This window comes from Trichosurus vulpecula, chromosome 5 (assembly GCF_011100635.1).
Source record: "Trichosurus vulpecula isolate mTriVul1 chromosome 5, mTriVul1.pri, whole genome shotgun sequence".
NCBI lineage: Eukaryota > Metazoa > Chordata > Mammalia > Diprotodontia > Phalangeridae > Trichosurus > Trichosurus vulpecula.
The window spans coordinates 20,560,623-20,578,676 of NC_050577.1; the positions used below are offsets into that span (position 1 = coordinate 20,560,623).

The 18,054-nt window shown below is 43.3% G+C and overlaps 1 protein-coding gene across 1 annotated transcript in view; it reads left to right on the forward strand.

The window, feature by feature from the left end:
- Window positions 1-18,054, forward strand: part of CHN2 (chimerin 2) — a 291,448-nt gene that overhangs the window by 152,967 nt on the left and 120,427 nt on the right. Inside the window, exons 2-3 of the mRNA XM_036761047.1 lie at window positions 7,078-7,116; window positions 16,214-16,269. Coding sequence (XP_036616942.1) covers window positions 7,078-7,116; window positions 16,214-16,269 — 95 coding nt within the window. The remainder of the gene's footprint in view (window positions 1-7,077; window positions 7,117-16,213; window positions 16,270-18,054) is intronic.

The window sequence follows — 18,054 nt, forward strand, 5'->3', positions numbered from 1 at the left end:
ATGGAGGGAGCGAAATGGCTGCCAGAGGACAGAATGTGAATGCCTGGGAGGGGAGGGTATTCAGAGCTGGCTTAGAGGCAGGAGCAAACTTTCAGCTAATGCTTCATGTCCCTCTCGGTCAAACCCTGCCCCTCAAAGAGGAGTCTGAATCTGAGACTTCATCTGAATGAGGAATTGCCAGGGTGCAAACAGCCTCCACCGATGTAGACTAACAGCTGCTCTGCAACACCGAGTCTGAGAGGCTTGTCTGGAATACTTCAGAGTTAAGCAACACGTCCATGGGTCCTACACGTCTTTGAGGCAGCATTTGAATCTAGCTCTTCCTGATTCCGTGGCCTACCCTCTAACCACTTTTCCATGATGTCAATTGGCAGATTCTGTTCTGTTTCTATACATAAATGAATAGATTTAATGAGTGGCTAGACAGGGAATAAAATCATATGATGCCAGCTTTAGATGGGACCTGAAACATCAGCTAGTCAGATCCTTTTTACAGATATGGAAACTGAGGCCCAAAGAGATGGAGTGATTTACCTCAGGTCATGCAGCTGCTTATTTGTGGAGCTGAGAGCTGTCAGGAAAAGTCCCCACTCTCCACCCTCCCAGGATGCTGAGATTTACAGTTTTAGAGAACTCGTCAGACGGTCTTCGACAGGTTATACCAATAATAGCTAGCACTGATGGAGAGCTCTGAGGTTGGTAAAGGACTTTTCACACGTTGTCTCGTTTGACCCTCACTCCAATTCTGTGAGGTAGGTCCCCTTATTATTCATTTCTACTTAGGGGTGAATAAACTGAAACAAGTCCAAGTACTTGCCTGGGATCATACAAGTGGTAAGTATCTGAGACTGAATCTGAATTTGGGTCTTCCCACCTCCAAGTCCAGTTCTCTATTCATTAGGTTACTTAGCTCCTTCAATATCGTTTTCTCTTAGGCAGCAAAGCATTTAAACCATCTCAGATGAGAGCTTGTGTTGGTTTTTTTTAATTTGTTTTTAATTTTTTTAAATTGCATTTTCTCAATTACATGTAAACTTTTTTCTTTTAATTTTTCCCGATTACATGTAAACAAAAAAAATTTAGCATTCTTTTCTTTAATTCTGAGTTCCAAATTCTGTCCTTCCTTCCCTTCCTCCCTTCATCCCTCTTTGAGAAGGCGAGCAATTTTATATAGTTTATACTTGCTAAGTCATGCAAAACATACTTGCATATTAGCCATGTTGCAAAGGAAAACAGACCAAAAAACCACAACAACAAATGAAATTTCAAAAGTATGCTTCGATCTGCATTCAGACTCCAATAAGATCTTTCTCTGGAGGCATATAGCATTTTTCATCATGAGTCCTTTGGAAATTCTTGTAGGTCATTGTATTACTCAAAATTGCTAAGTCATTCAAAGTTGTTCATGACACAGTACTGCTGTTACTGTGTACAATGTTCTCCTGGTTCTGCTTGCTTCATTTTGCATCAGTCCATACAAGTCTTCATAGGTTTCTCTGAAACTATCCCAACACTTGTATCCCAACAGCGCCATGGTATTCCATCACTTTCATGTACCATAATTTATTAAACCATTCTCCAATTGATGGGTATTCCCTTAGATTCTAGTTCTTTGAAGCTGAGGAATTTTATAGTATTAAGATTCAAACTCTGTGCTTTAGGGCCAGCATTTAACTAAAGGAAATACCCCAAAATAGTTTATGATCACTGCCTTTGCTGTTTTGTGCCATGTTTATTAAAACATTTTCTAATTAGCAAATCCAGTATCCCAGAATGGATTCAGGGGAGGCGATCGTTAGTTGAAATGCTGGGAGTTGAGGAAAGGAGGAAGATTTTAATTCTAGGTATTCCGGATGGGCACCAGATGCCCAAAGACCAGAGATCAAGTCCAGGCAAATCAGCTAAGTCAATAAGACCTGGGAAAGATGGTGACAGAGCCCCGGAAGTCAAAAACTTAGCCAAAGTAGAGAGCACAACATTTTAAGAAAAGCTCTGACAGACAGAGACATCTGGAGAGCGTCCAAAGTGGGACAGCTGGGATGCTGAAGGGACTCAAGACTGTCCAGATGAGGAGAGGGTGACAGAATGTGGAAGATGCTTGCAGGAGACAGTGTGCCTTGCTACTGGAGCATTAGAAGGGCTGTAGTATGAAAGGGGCTAACTTGCTCTTCCCTGGCTTGGAGAGCCCAAGTCAGAGCAGGAAGTAGAAAGGAGTAGGGCATGGGGTGAGAATTAGAATCTGGCTAAATGTCAGGGAAAACTTCTAATAATGACAAAGTAGAAACGAGGTATCTTGTAAGAGAGCGGGTCCCCACCACAGCTGCCACCACCACCAGCAGCACCTCCAGAAGCATTGAGCAAAGGCAGCTGGAGATCAGAGATGTCAATGAGCAGGTTCCTCATCTGTAAAAATGAACTAATAGTCACTCTTACCTTGGGGGGCTGCTGTGAGGATCTGATGAGATAACTTAGTAAAAGCCCTATGTAAATGTGAGCTACACTGGATCACAGAGTTGGAAGAGAGTCAAAGCCCCTCTTTTTACAGATGAGGAACTGAGGCTTGGGGAGGAGAAGTAATTTGACCCAGGACCAGTCTGAGTCTGGGGTTTGAGCCTAAGTCTTCTAGAGACTCAGTCCTGTGTTCTGTCAATTAGGTTTGCATGAGCCATCGAGGTCCCTTCCAATCAGCTGATTCTGTGACTCTGAGACACTCAAGAGGAAGAGTTCTTTCTTTCCATATGGAAACAGATTCAGGAAAAGCTCTGTAACAATCTGAATCGGACTCAAGTGTTATGGGCTGCCAGCACATTCTCAGTCCCTGAGGACTTCAGGCAGAAGCCAGATGCCCAGTTGTTATAGATTGCATGGAGAGATCAAGGAGGGACCCCAGAGGCCATCTAGTCCAACACCTCCATTTGACTGAGGAGGAAACTAGGCCCCAAAAGGTTAATGACTTGCCTAAAGTCATATAATATGTACTAGGTGTCAGAAGAAGTCATTCAACCCATTTGACTCTGGTGGTATTTAAGATCCCTTCCAACTCTGAAATTCTATGGTTTTAAAGATGCATCTGAGCCCCCCATAGGCAAAAGTGGACTTCTTCTTTGGTTCCCTGTGACAACCGCCATGTTTGGTCCTGGCTTGTCTCGGTGCAATGGCGTCTTTGTGATAACTCTACTATGTTATTTAAACCTCATCTCTCCAGCGCGCATGACCCCAATATTTTTAGAAATAATATGCCGCAAGAATTTTAAATTTGCTTCTGAGATGCATAGCTTGGATTTGCTACACGGGCACTACGCGAGGTCAAGGGCCTGTCCTGAAATCTTTTTTATTTTAACAAAGGAAGAGAAGTTGCTCCAATTTTGGTCAAGCCAAGTGATTCTCGCAGTTAGCAGACAGGTATGGAACAGGACCAGAGGATTGGCAGGTACTGGGATGTTGGTGTGTCACATGGCCCTAGAACAGGTTCCTGAACTCGGGCAAATGGCTTTGAATGTGCCCCCTTTATTTGGATGGCCACAGTGTCAGAGAACCAGGACAAGAAGGGGTCTTGCTAAGAGAAACGGACAAGGCACCAGAAGATCTGGCTTTGAATCCTAGCTTGGAGTCTGCATGAGTCTTGCTTTCTTCACCCATGATTTGGGGGGTGGCGCTGGACCTGTGACCCTCTTGGTAGAGAGAGCTCCTGGGGGAAACCACCTTCCACTAAACCCAAACAACACCTTCTCTGGGACTTCAAGTCTGAGAAAGCTCCCTGGAGGTGCCTAGTGCCACACGGTCAGTATGTGTCAGAGGCTGGATTTGAACCCAGGCCCTCCTGAGGTAGTGACACTTGTGCCTTGTCTGTCTCAAGGGATTGCTGTGAGCAAGGCGCTTTTGAATCCCACATGTGGATATTTGTGTGAGAATGCCAATTGGTGGAATTGGAATTGAGAAGACCTGAATTCAAATCCAGCCTCAAAACCTTTCTAGCTTTGTGACCCTGGGCAAGTCACTGCTTCAATTTCTTCACCTGTAAAATTGGGATAGTAACAGTACCTTCCCCCCAGGATTGTTATGAAGATTTGAATGAGATGATGTCTGCAAAGCACTTTACAAACCTTTACGCACTATGTATATATATATATATATATATATATATATATATATATATATATATATATGTATATATATATATAAACACTATATTACTGTTATTATTTGTATGAGCTCCCTCCCTTCCCTAGAAGCAGAGCCATAACTAGGGTGGGACATTTGGGGCTTTGCCCTCAGATAGGACATTTAGAGGCTCTTGTCAGCATCTTCCGTGGAATCCTTCCTCCTCTGCCCACCCCACCCTTCTGAAGGACGTGGCAGCCTGGGGTCCTTTCTCCCCTGCCCAGCTCAGCTCATGGCAGCACTCGCCTGTATTTCCTGCTAAATGGCCATGCTTTCACCAGGACAGGAAGCTCCAGTTGTTCCAAGGCATCATCCCTATTCCCTGCCTTTAGAAGCTGCTTGACTGCTCCCTTTCTAAAGCTCCCTCTTTCCCTGTTCTCACAACACACCTCCCCATTCTCACTCGCTATGTCTCTGCTGGGAATGCCTGCTTTACGCCACACTGTCTCTCAGCATCTTGTTTTCCTTCAAGGCTCCTCCCAGGTACCACCTCCTCCAGGAAGCCTTCCTTGATCCCATAGATGGTTAATACTGTCTCCACCTCAATTTTCCTTATCTTATACTTAGTTGTATGGGACGTAAGCTTCTTGAGGGGAGCACAACTTTATTTTCATCTCTATATTAGTAGTGATTTCACATAGTGTTTTTTGTTATTTAGTCATTTTCAGGCATGTTCAACTCTTCATGACTCCATTTGGGGTTTTCTTGGCAGAAATATTGGAGTGATTTGCCATTTCCTTCTCCAGCTCATCTTACAGATGAGAAACCAAGGCAAACAGGGTTAAGTAACTTACCCAGGGTCACACAGCTAGTGTTTGCGGTTGGATTTGAACTCATGAAGATGAGTCTTCCTGATTCCAAGACCAGCCCTCTATTTCCTGCACCACCTAGCTTCCCAGTCACACAGTGTTTGGACCATAGTAAACACCTAATGAGCATTTGTTGAATTGATTTGTAATTGTGTTGAAGACAGCAAGACACAAAATAGGAGTGAGTTGATGTCTAACCAAAGGAGTTTAGTAAATAAATTCTGCCCTGAATCAATTAGTTAGCATTTTGTTAAGCGCCTACTATGTGCCAGGCACTGTACTGGGGCTAGCTTGTACTTAGTTACCTTAAAATCGTGTTTCTGAGGAAGAAAATTCCCTGGGACACTCTCCTACATCCGTTTACAAATTTTCTTAGCTAGGACAAAGTTTTGTAAAAGCCGAAGTCTAAAAATATGCCATTCCTGCTTAATAGAACATCTTATATGTCTTGAAAAACAAAACAACTACATGCCCTGTTTCCTTAAAATAAGATTTTGGTGATTCCTTTTGTTTTTATATCTCCCACTGAATACCTTCCCCATCCACACTAAGAGAACCATCCTTTATAATAAAGAAGAAAAAAAGAGGTGAAAAAATCAGTAAAACTAACCAGCTTATTGAAGAGGCTGACATTGTTTGTAGCATTTTACACCCTGGTCATCACCTCTACAAAGAAGCAGGGAGAGGTTATTTGCACAGATCTTTTCTTCGGGGAGAAGCTTGGCTGTATTTTCAAGCATTTGAGTTTAGCTATGTTGTGGGTGTTCTCCCTATTACAGCATTGTGGTCATGATATTTGTACATGTGTACACATATATGTATACATGCATACACACATGCATGCTCACATATATTTACACAATACATATAATACACATACATATATATATTTACACACACCCATTATTTTCCTAGGCTACTTACTTCACTTTGCATCTGTTCATGTAAATCCTCCTATGCTTTTCTGTCTTTATCCTTTTCATGGTTTCTTCCCGCACAGTGATAATTGAATTGTATTCATGTGCCGCCCCCTAATCAATGATTCATACCCTGTTTACAAGTATTTATTAAAGAGAAGTAGCAGAAGATAGTGTAGTGAGAGCTGAATTTGGAGTCAGATGAGATGAGTTCAAATCCAGGCCCTCGGGACACAGGGAGCCATAGACAGAAGGATTCTAGATCCTAGATCTTGAGCTGGAAGAAACCTTTGAGACAATCTAACCTAAATCACTTATTTTAGAAACTGAGGCACAAAGTCACCCAGAGAATAAGTGACAGGGCCTGGATTTGTACCAAGGCCATCCATCACCAGGTAGAATGTTTGTTGCCAGTGGCTCATCACTCTGCCTCCCATGACCTTGAGGAGACTGTTCGATCACGTTTAAAACTGTCAGTTCATCTGTCAACATTTAAATGGTTCCATCTTCTGAACCTGAAGAATTCTCCTCTCCCCACTCCCCCACCCCCATTCTAGGTTGATGAATAGCAACCAAGCCCTTCACACTTGCTTGTAATTCTTCCACTCTGACACTTCTGATAGGTTTTCTGGGAAATCTCTAAATCACACATTGGACCTAACTCAAGGAGATAATGTATTTTCAATTGAATTGTCTGTGTCCTGCATCTATCAGACCTGGTACTTGGACAGCCCAGCTACTGGGTTGCAAAACTTTGAGATTAAATATCACACACTTCCCTCTTTGTGATTTTAATAAATGGGCAAGAGGTCAGCTTTGAAGCCAGATGATGAATTATATGTTTATTATTCCAAGACAAGTACATGCTGTCGGAAAACCTTCCTGGAGGGCACTGTGGAGTTAATTACTTAAAATATCCTTTTGATTCACTGGGCTCTAGGAAAATGGTGAAGCAATTGATTCTGTCACGTTAAGTTATCAGAAAAAGAAAATGGTGTTGAGTCCACAAGTGTTGGAATTGACATTCTCTCCCTCTTATCTGAAACCTCACTGTAAATGAGTGTGCAGTTCACTTGAGGGCAGAAATGCAAATTGTGCTGCCAAGCTGTGGTTTCCCTAGAGAAGACGACTTGTTGACAGCTTGACTTTGGGCTGATGGACTGATTTCTTTCTTTCTTTTTAAATTCTAGACGCTGAAGAATACCAGCCCCCGATATGGAAATCATACTGTGAGTACTCGAAATGAAATCCATCTCAAAAAGCTGTTAGTCTTCTTCCCCACCCCCTTATTTAATTATTCTGTTAATGACTTTAGCATGCTTAAGCAGCCCCTGATGGATGGCACTGAGAAGCAAAACCCGTTATTTGTCCACTAGGTTAGCTTCGTCCAAAGACTGAGAACAATGCGGTGAGCTTCACTCGCTGTGGCCATGGCCCGCCCACGAACCCACAGCATTTGGCCAACAAACAACAGGAACTTGAGATTTAGATGATAGGTGAATTCTGGCTTCCTGCCCTCTCAGCTCTTAACATTTTTTGCTCAGGCTGTCGGCGAGGGTGCAAGTGGTGGTTTTATGAGCTGGAGATCTGCCCGCCCAAAGGTAGATGCACAGGCAACCTGGTGGGTGTGGATTTGCAGTCAGGGGCTCTGCCATTGTCCTCCTGTGCACCCTTAAACCCTCCCCTTGAGTTTTCTGGGTCTCAGTTAACTCATCTGTGTAGTGAATATTAGGTGAGGTCTCCTCCAGCCCTCTCTCCTACTGCTGTCCAGAAGAAGGTTTGGAGGAGATTTTCATGTGCTCTCACCCACCCCAAATCCCCATCCTCTCCTTTTCTGCCAGCTCTGTGCCTGCTCTTTCTAAATAAAATTGTAAAGGACAATACTTAGAACACCTAGTATCTTCCTGACTAGAGGCAGGAGCAGAAAGACACAAAGCATGACCCCCACCCGTGTTTAGCTTGACGGGAGGCAGTCTCATGGTACAAGGGAAAGCCAGGCCTTGAAGACTCCCAGTAGCAGATCATCCAGTGGTTCTCTCAGATCTGGGAGATACTGGGATAGTTTTTGTTGTGGTTTGTTGTTGTTGTTTCTGCTCCAATGAACTTCTCTGAGGGGTGGAGGGGAGTAATTTTTATCCCACCCTTCCCGGAATTCAGAATGATAGTCTCTGTCCTAAAAAGTTATCCTTCATTTTGGTTAGTCAGGGCAGGGGCAGAGTTGTCAGGGCAGGAAAGGGATGGGCATTGGGGGTAGGCCAGAGCCCACGGGCATCTTCCCCAAACTTTTTTGGCTCCTTCTCTAGAGCAGTCAGGCAGAGAGAGCCTAATGGGCAGAGCTGGCTGCGGTGGAAAAGGGCCTCTGTCATTTTCTGGTAGCGGTTCTTTGGTCTGGGGCTGAATAGCTGCAGCTGTGGCCTGGAATAAACCCAGGAGTGGGGAGAAGGCAAAGTCAGGCAGTCGCCTTTACTCTTAAAGGGCTTTCCTTACAATATTTTCCAACAGGACAAATGCCAGCAGCAGCAGGGGCAGGAAAGGGACAAGGGGACTAGAGAGCAGTGGCAAAGGCAGTGCCCACACTTACGTTTTTTTGAGCTCAGTTCTGAGTTCACTAGTGGGATTACTAACGCCTCTGCTTGGTGTAAGAAATTTTGTTAAAAGAAAGGAGCCATTGAGACTTCCTTACTTTTTAGGAGGCCTGGACCATCCAGTTCTGTGGCCCACAAAACTCCCCACTGTGGTCTGAACCAGATGGAAATGTAATTGAGAAATAGCTAACAAAAGAAATAAAAATACAATGAAACATAGATGATCTTAATTTGTGGTTTTCTAAGTCAATAGCCTCTAAATTTTTCTCAACTGAAAAAAAAAAAAGGTTTAGATTAAATGGTCCCTTGGTGCAAGAAGCTGTCTCTAAGTCCAACAGAAAATTTGTTTAATGAGCATTTATTAGAGTCAGCATATTAGTTTTTGGTCCAATTTATGAAATTATCTGATCAGGTTGTATTTTGGGTTTGTTCTCCATCTACTTTTGCTTTGTATGTACTGATGGCTTGGTGTTCATTGATCACATCAGTCCCACAGCAGACCACATACCAGACGAGTTGAATGGCCACTCACATCACATTGACCACCATCTCCCCTCTGACCCCAATAAAACACCAACAACACCAACAAACTGTCAAATGGTTTAACACCAGAAACTGATATGATTTTTTATCTGTGGAAACGACATTCACAACGATCCATGGCTAAGATCAGACCCATCAAAGTATTAAATATATATTGCTTATTAAAGTAAACCATTTTTTTAAAATACATCGAGGCTCCTTGTAAATAATTGTCTGGGACCACGGACTTCAAATAAGCGCCACATCCAGGCAGTGAAAAGCACAGATATTATAATCAGCATTTCCTACAATCCAGGCCCTATGCTAAGTGCTGGCCCAAACACGGTCCTGGCTCTCCAGAAGGTCACGTTGCATTTGGGGAGATGACGAGATAGATCCAGCTGGATGTGAGGGAAGATGCTAGGTGGGGAAAGGAGCAGAAAAGGGGGAGTGCATCCAATCCAAGGTCTAGAGGCAGTGGGTGATTAATGTAAGCCGGAGCCTGAAAGAGGTTTCGTTGTTGTTCAATCATGTCTGACTCTTTGTGACCGCATTTGGAGTTTTCTTGGCAGAGGGGCTGGAATGGTTTGCTATTTCCTTTTCCAACTCAATTTACAGATGAAGAAACTGAAGCAAACAGGGTTAAGTGACTTGCCCAGGACCACACAGCTTTTTCAGGCTGGATTTGAACTCAGGTGTTCCTGACTCCATGCTGGTGCGCTATCCATTCCACCCCCAGCTGCCCCAAGACAGAGGTTAGGATTGGACAAATAAATCTGAGAATCATCTGCTTTGGGATAATCATTGAACCCAGGATAACTGAGGAAATCATTGAGACAGCAAAGAGGGCAAAGAGAAGGGCAGTCAGCACACAGTGAGTGCATGACCTGGAGGAAGATTCTCCAAAGGAGCCTGAGAAGGACAGGGCAGGCAGGCAGGAGAACCAGGAGACAAGGGAGAGCTATCTTGGAGAAGGGTGATGGGCAGTGCCACAGGCTGCAGAGAGGTCCTGAGAACAGGCTGTTGGACTTGGTGATGAAGATCTCAGCTTTGGAGAGAGTCCATTCACTTGAATGATAAGGTCGGGAACCAGACTACAGAGCGTGCATCCCATTTCATCCTGTTCTGAAGGACTTGGAACATAATGTGCCTTTTAAACGATTATGGAGTTTTATCTTTTCCTTCAAGGCTTATACCAGGCACTTCATAAATACTTGATGATTGATTGATAGTTTATTCGATGCTAAATCCTTGGTCAGGAATTCAATTCCAATTATTATATTATTCCCAGGGGAAATTTTTCAGAGATCTACCTTATGACAGGTTTTCAGAAATACATGAGGGCAAAAAAACCTAAGAGTGGCCTTAGATTCAGCGACAGCAAATTGCAGAGAAGGAAGCAACTTCAGAGATTGCTTAAATTCCTTCCCTCTTGGTGTGTTGTGGGAAATACAGCCCTACAAAGAGAGGATCACTTCAGCTGACTTCTTTGGTTCTTCTCCAACTTCTGGAGCAAAGTGGAGACATCCCCTTGTACGGTTTCTGAGCTAGTTTGTTACCAGAATCTGTTCCAGAAGTCTCTCTGCCAGACCAGAGTTCACAGATCTGATCAGCAGTCCTGGAGTCCAAGGCCAGCAGCACTAGAGTCCCGGTGAATGAACTTTTAAAAGCAAATTGATTTGTGAGGTTGGGGAAAACTCCAGAGAGAGACAGCCGAAGACACTGAGTCACAAGGTCCCCGTGGTTGAGTGACCCTGGACACCTTAGGCCTCAGCTGAGGAGGGATGGAGAAGGGCAGTCATGGTGTGCCCTGACATAGGGAGGAATCTCTGTCTTGTAGCTTCCTATTTAAATGAATTAATCTTGCAACCCAGTGCTAAATTCAACTGTATCTACCTCTGAAAGACTGAGAGTGCAGTCAGTGCTCTCTAAATGTTGGACCCCTGAGACAAAGCTCCTGTCTCTCTACCCTAGTTATGGCTCTGAGAGAATCCTGCTGGGACTGTAGCTGATCTTTTAAAATATTACCAGGAGATGCACTTAAGCAGAAAGTCACACTGTCACTTTGGGTTTTGCCCTTATGGACAAATGACTAAGCAAGTTGGAGAAAAGAAAGTTGGCCCAGTCTCTGGACATTGAGGGAATTTTAGTAAAAAGCCTTCATGGTACCCTCTAATTGTAAAGGTTTGGGACTCCATAGTTCCTGAATATGAAGGCCCAGAAGTGATTCTCCTTTCCCATCCCATCATGCTACAGATTATGTTAATTTGAAGTAGCTAGACAGCACAGTGGATTAAGTACTGGACCTGGAGTCAAAAAGAACTGAGTTCGAATCCAGCTTCTGGCACTTACTAGCTGTTTGACCCTGGGCACAGTACCCTAACTGACCTCTGCCTGCCTCTGTTTTCTCATCTGTAAAATGGGAAAAATCATAGCCCTACCACCTCGGGTTACTGTGAGGATACAGTGAAATAGTATTTGTAAAACATTTTGCAAACCTTGAAGCACTATGTAAATGCTGGCTATTTCTTATTATTTCATAGGTCAAGTGTCAGTGATACAGCAAAAGTTGCAGTCTAGACAAACTTGGGGTTCCCTCAGGCCTGCCCATGGCTCTGTCAGGATGTCGTTACTGGCGGCTTGGACAATGTCCGTGCCAGGCAGGATTCAGCACTGCCTGCTTATCTACAGTAACCAGCCTGGCCGGCTTTTTGGCACCAGGCTTGGGGGAGGGTTTCAAGGAGCCCTTCCCCTGCATGACGTGTCTTCTGGCCTCTGGCCTTTGGTCCACAGCTTGATACTTTTACAGCATGCAAGACAGGGCTAGAAAAGCAGGGTGACTTTGGCCTGGTGCTACGAATAATCAGTCAGGTAAAGAATGAAGCAACCCCTGGTGAAAGGCTTATGTTCTAGTCACGGGGACAATAGTGCTGCATATAAATATACACAGTCCAAATTTAAAGTGAAGAACTACAGAGAAGTTCAATCCCAGGCGATGTAGGAGGGAGGCACCAGCCAATGGGGGAGGGGATCAGGAAAGGCATTGAAGAGAGAGGCAGGCTCAGTGGGACAAGGAAGCCGGCTTGTTGCCCTGGACCTTCACAAAGCATCCCCCATCCCCTGGGTGGAAAAATTCCCTTGGTTTCCAGCCTGACTCCAGAGTGGTTATGCTTCATTGGAATCATGAGATTCTGCAGGACCTTTGATAGTGCAAGAAACCCTTCTGCCTTAACCTTCTCTGATCCTCCCCTCAGCTGCCCCCCAAGCTCAGGATCGCCCTTTTGTGAGTTACAGTGAGCCAAACAAAGGCCTCTTGCTTTTGGCCTCGCCGACCAGTCTGACTCTTCAGCCTAAAATTCCCCAAACTAATGGAACAAGCTGGGACAAGGTTATGGAATCATAGCTCTGGCTACGTCTCCCAGACCTTCAGCTAAAAAGGATCTCAGATGCCACCAAATCCTATCCTCTCATTTTAGAAGTGAGGAAATGAGACCTAGAGAGAAGGAGGGATTTGTACAAGGCAGTGAATGGCAGGGGCAGGATCTAAACCATCCAAATCAAGACAAGAGCCAGGTGGCAGAATGGACAGATGTTACAACAATTTGGCTAGCAGCTATTGCGGGGGTGAAAGACCAACACGAGCCCAATGACGCAGACGCTGCCAGCACAGGTTCTTTGGATCTGCTTTACTGAGGAAAGTAGTGTTAGGGGGTTAACAATCTTATTTCAATCCAACATATAAATATCATTTACTTAGTTCAGGGGAAAAAGCCAGTAGCCTGAACTTCAGAGCAAAAACAAACAAATTACGAACATACATTATAAACAGACCAAATAAAATTCATAGTTACCAAGGAACCATCAACATATGAATTCAGGAGCTGGGGAGCTCATAACAACAGCTGGCCCAGAGTCACGTACCACTCCTCTTGTAGCTCAGACCCCCAAGCAGATAGCTCTGTTCTCTCTTTTTATACAGTCTTCGGACGTCATCGAAAGTCATCTGAGTGACCACAACTTAGGCTCCTACTCTTGGCTTTGGTTTTAGCAACTCCCCTTAAGACCCTGAGGGCTTCATACCACATGGGCTTAGCACCTAGTAGATAGGGGTTTGGGCCTGGGGCTGTGTACCTAGTCAGGCTCAATCAAAGACACTTAATTAATTTATCATTCTAAAACAGTAAAAAAAACAGCTGAACTTAATTGGTATTACAACAGAGTGTAGGACTTGGAGCTGGAAAGGCTTAGGTTCAAATCCCACCTTAAGCACTTACTGTGTGAACCTGGCAAGTCACATAATCTAAGACTCGGTTTCTTCAACTGTAAAATGAGTAGTTAGACCACCTGGCCCCTGATAGCCCTCACAGATCTAGGTGCCTTCTAAGATCAAGGCTCTTGACCATCTTGGAACTCAGTTTCTTTTTCTGTAAAGTGAGGGGGTTGGACCAACTGGGCCCAGCTCTAGGTCTAGGATGTTATGATGGTGTCATCTAATTTGAAAATCAGAAAATCAGCTCTTTCTACTATACAACAAGCTGTCTCTCTGGCACCTTGCCTTTAATGAAGTTTGAGCATCCATAAGCATTGTCCCACAGTTCACAGGTTGTTGTCGTGTCTTGGTAGGAATGAGAGGGAAGGATGGGCAGAAGCTCCTAATGGAAAAAAAATGTCAACATTTTACTGTCTTTTAGGTTTATCAGTTGCCGTCAGATTATTAGAGTGCATAAAAAGTACAAATCCATATGATATCAAGTCCCCCTCTACATGATACCTTTCTCTGGTAGTGTGGACCCTCAAGGAGCTCCATGCTATATTGGAGAAATGCCACCATCCCTATTTTCCAGGGTCTACTGGAATTTCCCACCCCCAAGTGAGGGCATACAGCTGACAGTTGTACTCTCCTTTCCCCATTCCAAAGACATTGCCATCTACCCTTCTATCCAAAGTGCTGGAGGTATAAGAAATAACTTGTGTTCACAGAAAATCTGGGGGCCCAACCTCAGGTGCGTATTCCCCACTCTGCTTGTGCAGAGTCATTGCTCACCACTCCCCATCTCAGTCAACAGTGAACCTGCTAGCAGGCTGACTCCCTTAGCAAGAGGCAGGCTCCCTTTCTATTGGCTCCACGTTCCCAGTACTTGTTTGAGCTGAAGGTGAACATGGGTTCTCCCCATCCTACATGCACCTTCATTGATAGATAGACCACCCATCCCTAGGAGCAGGGAAACCATTCCCTTTAAAGTCAGACATCTCATAAAATGTCTAAGAGCACTGGCTCTTTGTCCTCAAGCTTGGGTCACCCACAGTTTTGATTCTTAGAGATCATGATGTGGCATGATTCATAGCTGCACAGCATCACTGGGGAAGTATTGTTGTTCCACTGTGGGGTTTGGGGAGCCAGGTAGCAGGAGACGGGGGCATATGTCAAAAGAGGATATGTGTGAGAAGTAAAAAAATTAGCTAGGGAATACTTGATTGGAGAAGGAGGTTGGCAGGTCACGTATATGGTGCAAATGAGGGGTGAGAGAAAAGTACTCAAATGTTGCACAGGGGCCTAAAAAATGTTGGGGGTTTTTAATTTATTTTTGGTTTTCAACATTCACTTTGGTAAGATTTTGAATTCCAAATTTTTTCCCCTTCTGCCCACTCCCCCTCCCCAAGATGGCAAACAATCTGATATAGAACCTAGGAAATGTTAAAAAAAAAAAAAGGCCTGAGAAAGGCCTCTAAGAAGTCCTTCTTTCAGTCATTCAACAAGTATTTACTAAACACCTACTACAATACAGTATTGCCGGGCATTCTGTGAGATATAGAGGGTTAAAATCTCTCTGCCCTCACAGAACTTCTGTTCTATTGGAAGATTTCAGAGAGGACTTAAACAATAAAACGAGCGGACGAGAAGGCACAGATGGCTTGTAACATGCCCCATTAAAGGGGGCACTCATAAACATGAACCCTCAGGTGCCCAGAATATCAGTCTTCTCCAAGATGAATAGCGTCTACTTTAATGTGGTCAAGATGGCAGACAGTTGAAGTTATAAATGTAAAAAACCCAAGATTACAACATTTATCCTGTAACCTTCACATCTTCTTCCACATGACAGCGTCACCCCTTCTCCATTTTGAGAACATTCTGTAGCTTGGGGCCTTGTGAAAATCAAACCATTTTCTCTTTGTTTTCTAGTAGGATTAAGTATCTTGAGGCAGTTCACGAAGATGGACTTTTCGCTTGATGTAGATTCCATCACTAATTAACTTTGCCCTTGTCAAGATACTGAAAGAAGCCATAGACATTTCACTCACTCTTTTTTTTTTTAAAAAAAGATAGTAGAGTCAAAAGGTACCACCATCCGACTGGGATTTTTCTGCAAGAGCAAACAGAATTGTGGGCCTGCAGGAGAACCAAGACTCATTCAGGCTTCAGTCATTGAAATAATGGCAAAAGGCACACTGATAGTGACAGGCTGAGCTAAATTGGTTTTCAGTCCGTGAGTTCTCTGCTCAGCTCTGTCATAGTCTGAAGTTTGCCTTGAAAACAGGTGGAAGAGAGGTATTATCCAGAGTCTTTGAGATCAGAAAAGAGGCCAAGGAAGAGAAATAGAAAGAGGGGGAGGGGGAATGAGAAACACTGAAATGGAAGAGGAACCATGGTGATAGGCAGCATAGAAATGGAAAGATAGTAGGAAAAAGAAGAAAAGGCACTATGTTTTCCTCATTCACAGGAAGCTCTCTGATGGGCTTTTGTAGGTGCCTTTAGAAAATGACACTTCTTTTCATGTCAGTCCTTGTCGGGCCAGTCCAAAGACCTCTGGTGGTTACATTTAAATTCAAGAATCCTGTCATTTGGTCTTACCATTAGGTACTCCCAAGTGATATTCTATCTTTAAAATATTCAGAATATTTTCAATCATATTTAGGCTTCCAATAAAATCATAAAAACAAGCAGTGCCAGTAACAATTACCCAACAAAATCAGCCTTGTAAGAATAAAAAAAAATAAATTTTGTCAGTTTACATTCTCAGTGACTAATTTCCATATAAATGACCTGATTCTTATGATTGAAGGATATACCTGTATCTCTCTCTTTAAAAAACAACAACAGTGATTCATTCTTAGTTTCTGAGGAGCATTTGTGTAGAAGTCTCTCTGAATGCATGTTTATGTGTATGTGTATATTATCATTTCCTAATTATCATAACTGCATTTTTCTCTTTGGCAGTGTATCAGTTACAGCAAGAAGCACCAAGGCCCAAGAGGATCATCTGTCCTCGGGAGGTCAGTATTATGACACTTCTCTTTCTCCTCATTAACCGTGATCAATTGCCAGCCCTTTATTGATATTGGTGATCTTTCTGTCTGAGTCCCATTAACATTTTATGGCATGCCGTGTCTTGTGTGTGACATCTTAATTATTTGTTTTCTTCAGTCGTGATTCAAATGCCAACAGACTTCGGCTTGGGCATCAGTGAGGAGAGCTGCCATACAGTTCACAGAAGGGCATGTTGAGCGTTTCATGATAAAGGGTGCTTTGTAAAACTTAAAAACAAAATATTCCATTTTCTCCATGGCCACTCTCTGGAGATCCCATATTTTAACCTTTGTTTAATCTTGGATTCGGTTTCAAGAATCAACTAAAGAATTCCATCAATTCAAAAGTCTTAACGAGCCCACAGTCTTCCCTTCACCCCTCCCTGGATGGATGAGGTTCTCATCCATGATATGTCCGGAGTTTGGATCACCAACAAAGTGAACAAAACAATAGAGTCATTTTCATTTTTATTTTGAATAGTTTTGGAAATGCTTAAAATAAATATTTTATTGATGCTCATTTTAGAGCATCATTGTCACTTCCTAAAGAATCCCCCTTCCTCCCTCACTTCCTATCCAATAGATCCGTCCCCTTGTAGTATTTAATACAAACCAAAACAACCCATTGGCCCCTTCTGACAATGCAGGCTTCATTTTGCAGCAGTAGTGCATCACTTTGCTGCCCAGAGGAAAGAGGCATGTCCAGTACCAGTCCTCTGAAGCCAACACTCTGGCAAACTCCCTGTGCCAAAGTTATTCTCAGACTTGGATCCCAGAGGCCTGGGCTAGTTTGTTTTGTGTGATGACTTAGATACACCATATGTATTAACAGTGGCATCCATCAGCCAATCAAGCATCACCAAGCAGCTTTGATTCTCTGATCACTGCTAGGTCCTAGGGATACAAAGAAAAAAAAACAAAAACCTCCTCAAGGAGTTTATATTCTATTGAGATTAAATGACGTGCACATATAGGCTTATAATAATGGGGTTGGCAGAGGAGGAAATACGCCAGGGGAAACATAAAGGATCTTATTTTCTTGATCAAATGTAAAAAGTTGGTTTTCCCCAAATCCCCAGGATCCTCAAGAACTGCCATCTCCAACTCTAATCATTTGAGGAGACTTTGTTTAGTGCCTACACGTAGTTTAGTACATACACAGCCCAGTGAGATCAAGATGTTGTTTTTTGTTTCTGTTTTTTTCCTATATAAAAAGTACTTTGGGTAAAGTTCATTAAAATTAATCTCCTGGTCTAATTCTAGTTCTGAAAAGATATTTCCATTCCCCTGTCCTCAGAAAACGGTCAGAGCAATGTCACGACCTGATTGAGAAGTCTGGAGTTCCTTTCCTTAACAATGATCATCTTGATAAGAATATTTTCATGCATCATGACTAAAATGTTTAGGTTTAAAAAAATGGAGGGAGGGTGAGAGTCAATTTTCGAAGTGTTAATGTTCTCCCTGAATATTTAACAACAAGCTCTTTCTAGGGCATATGAGCAGACTCAAAGCTGGCATCCAGAAGAGGCTTTTAAAATTGAATTGATACCACCACTGGGCAGCTACAGCATGAAGAGACACAGGTTCCCTTCTCTACCTTAGAGTTGTAAAGTATTCAGACAATATGACTTTAAACCCTCTGTTCTGCTTGAGACTTTTAAATATTCTCAACTGTAACACTGACTGTCAAGTGCATTTCATTCTTCCTTCTCAGAAGGCACCAGAGCTAAGTGACTGAAATGTGCAAAGAAT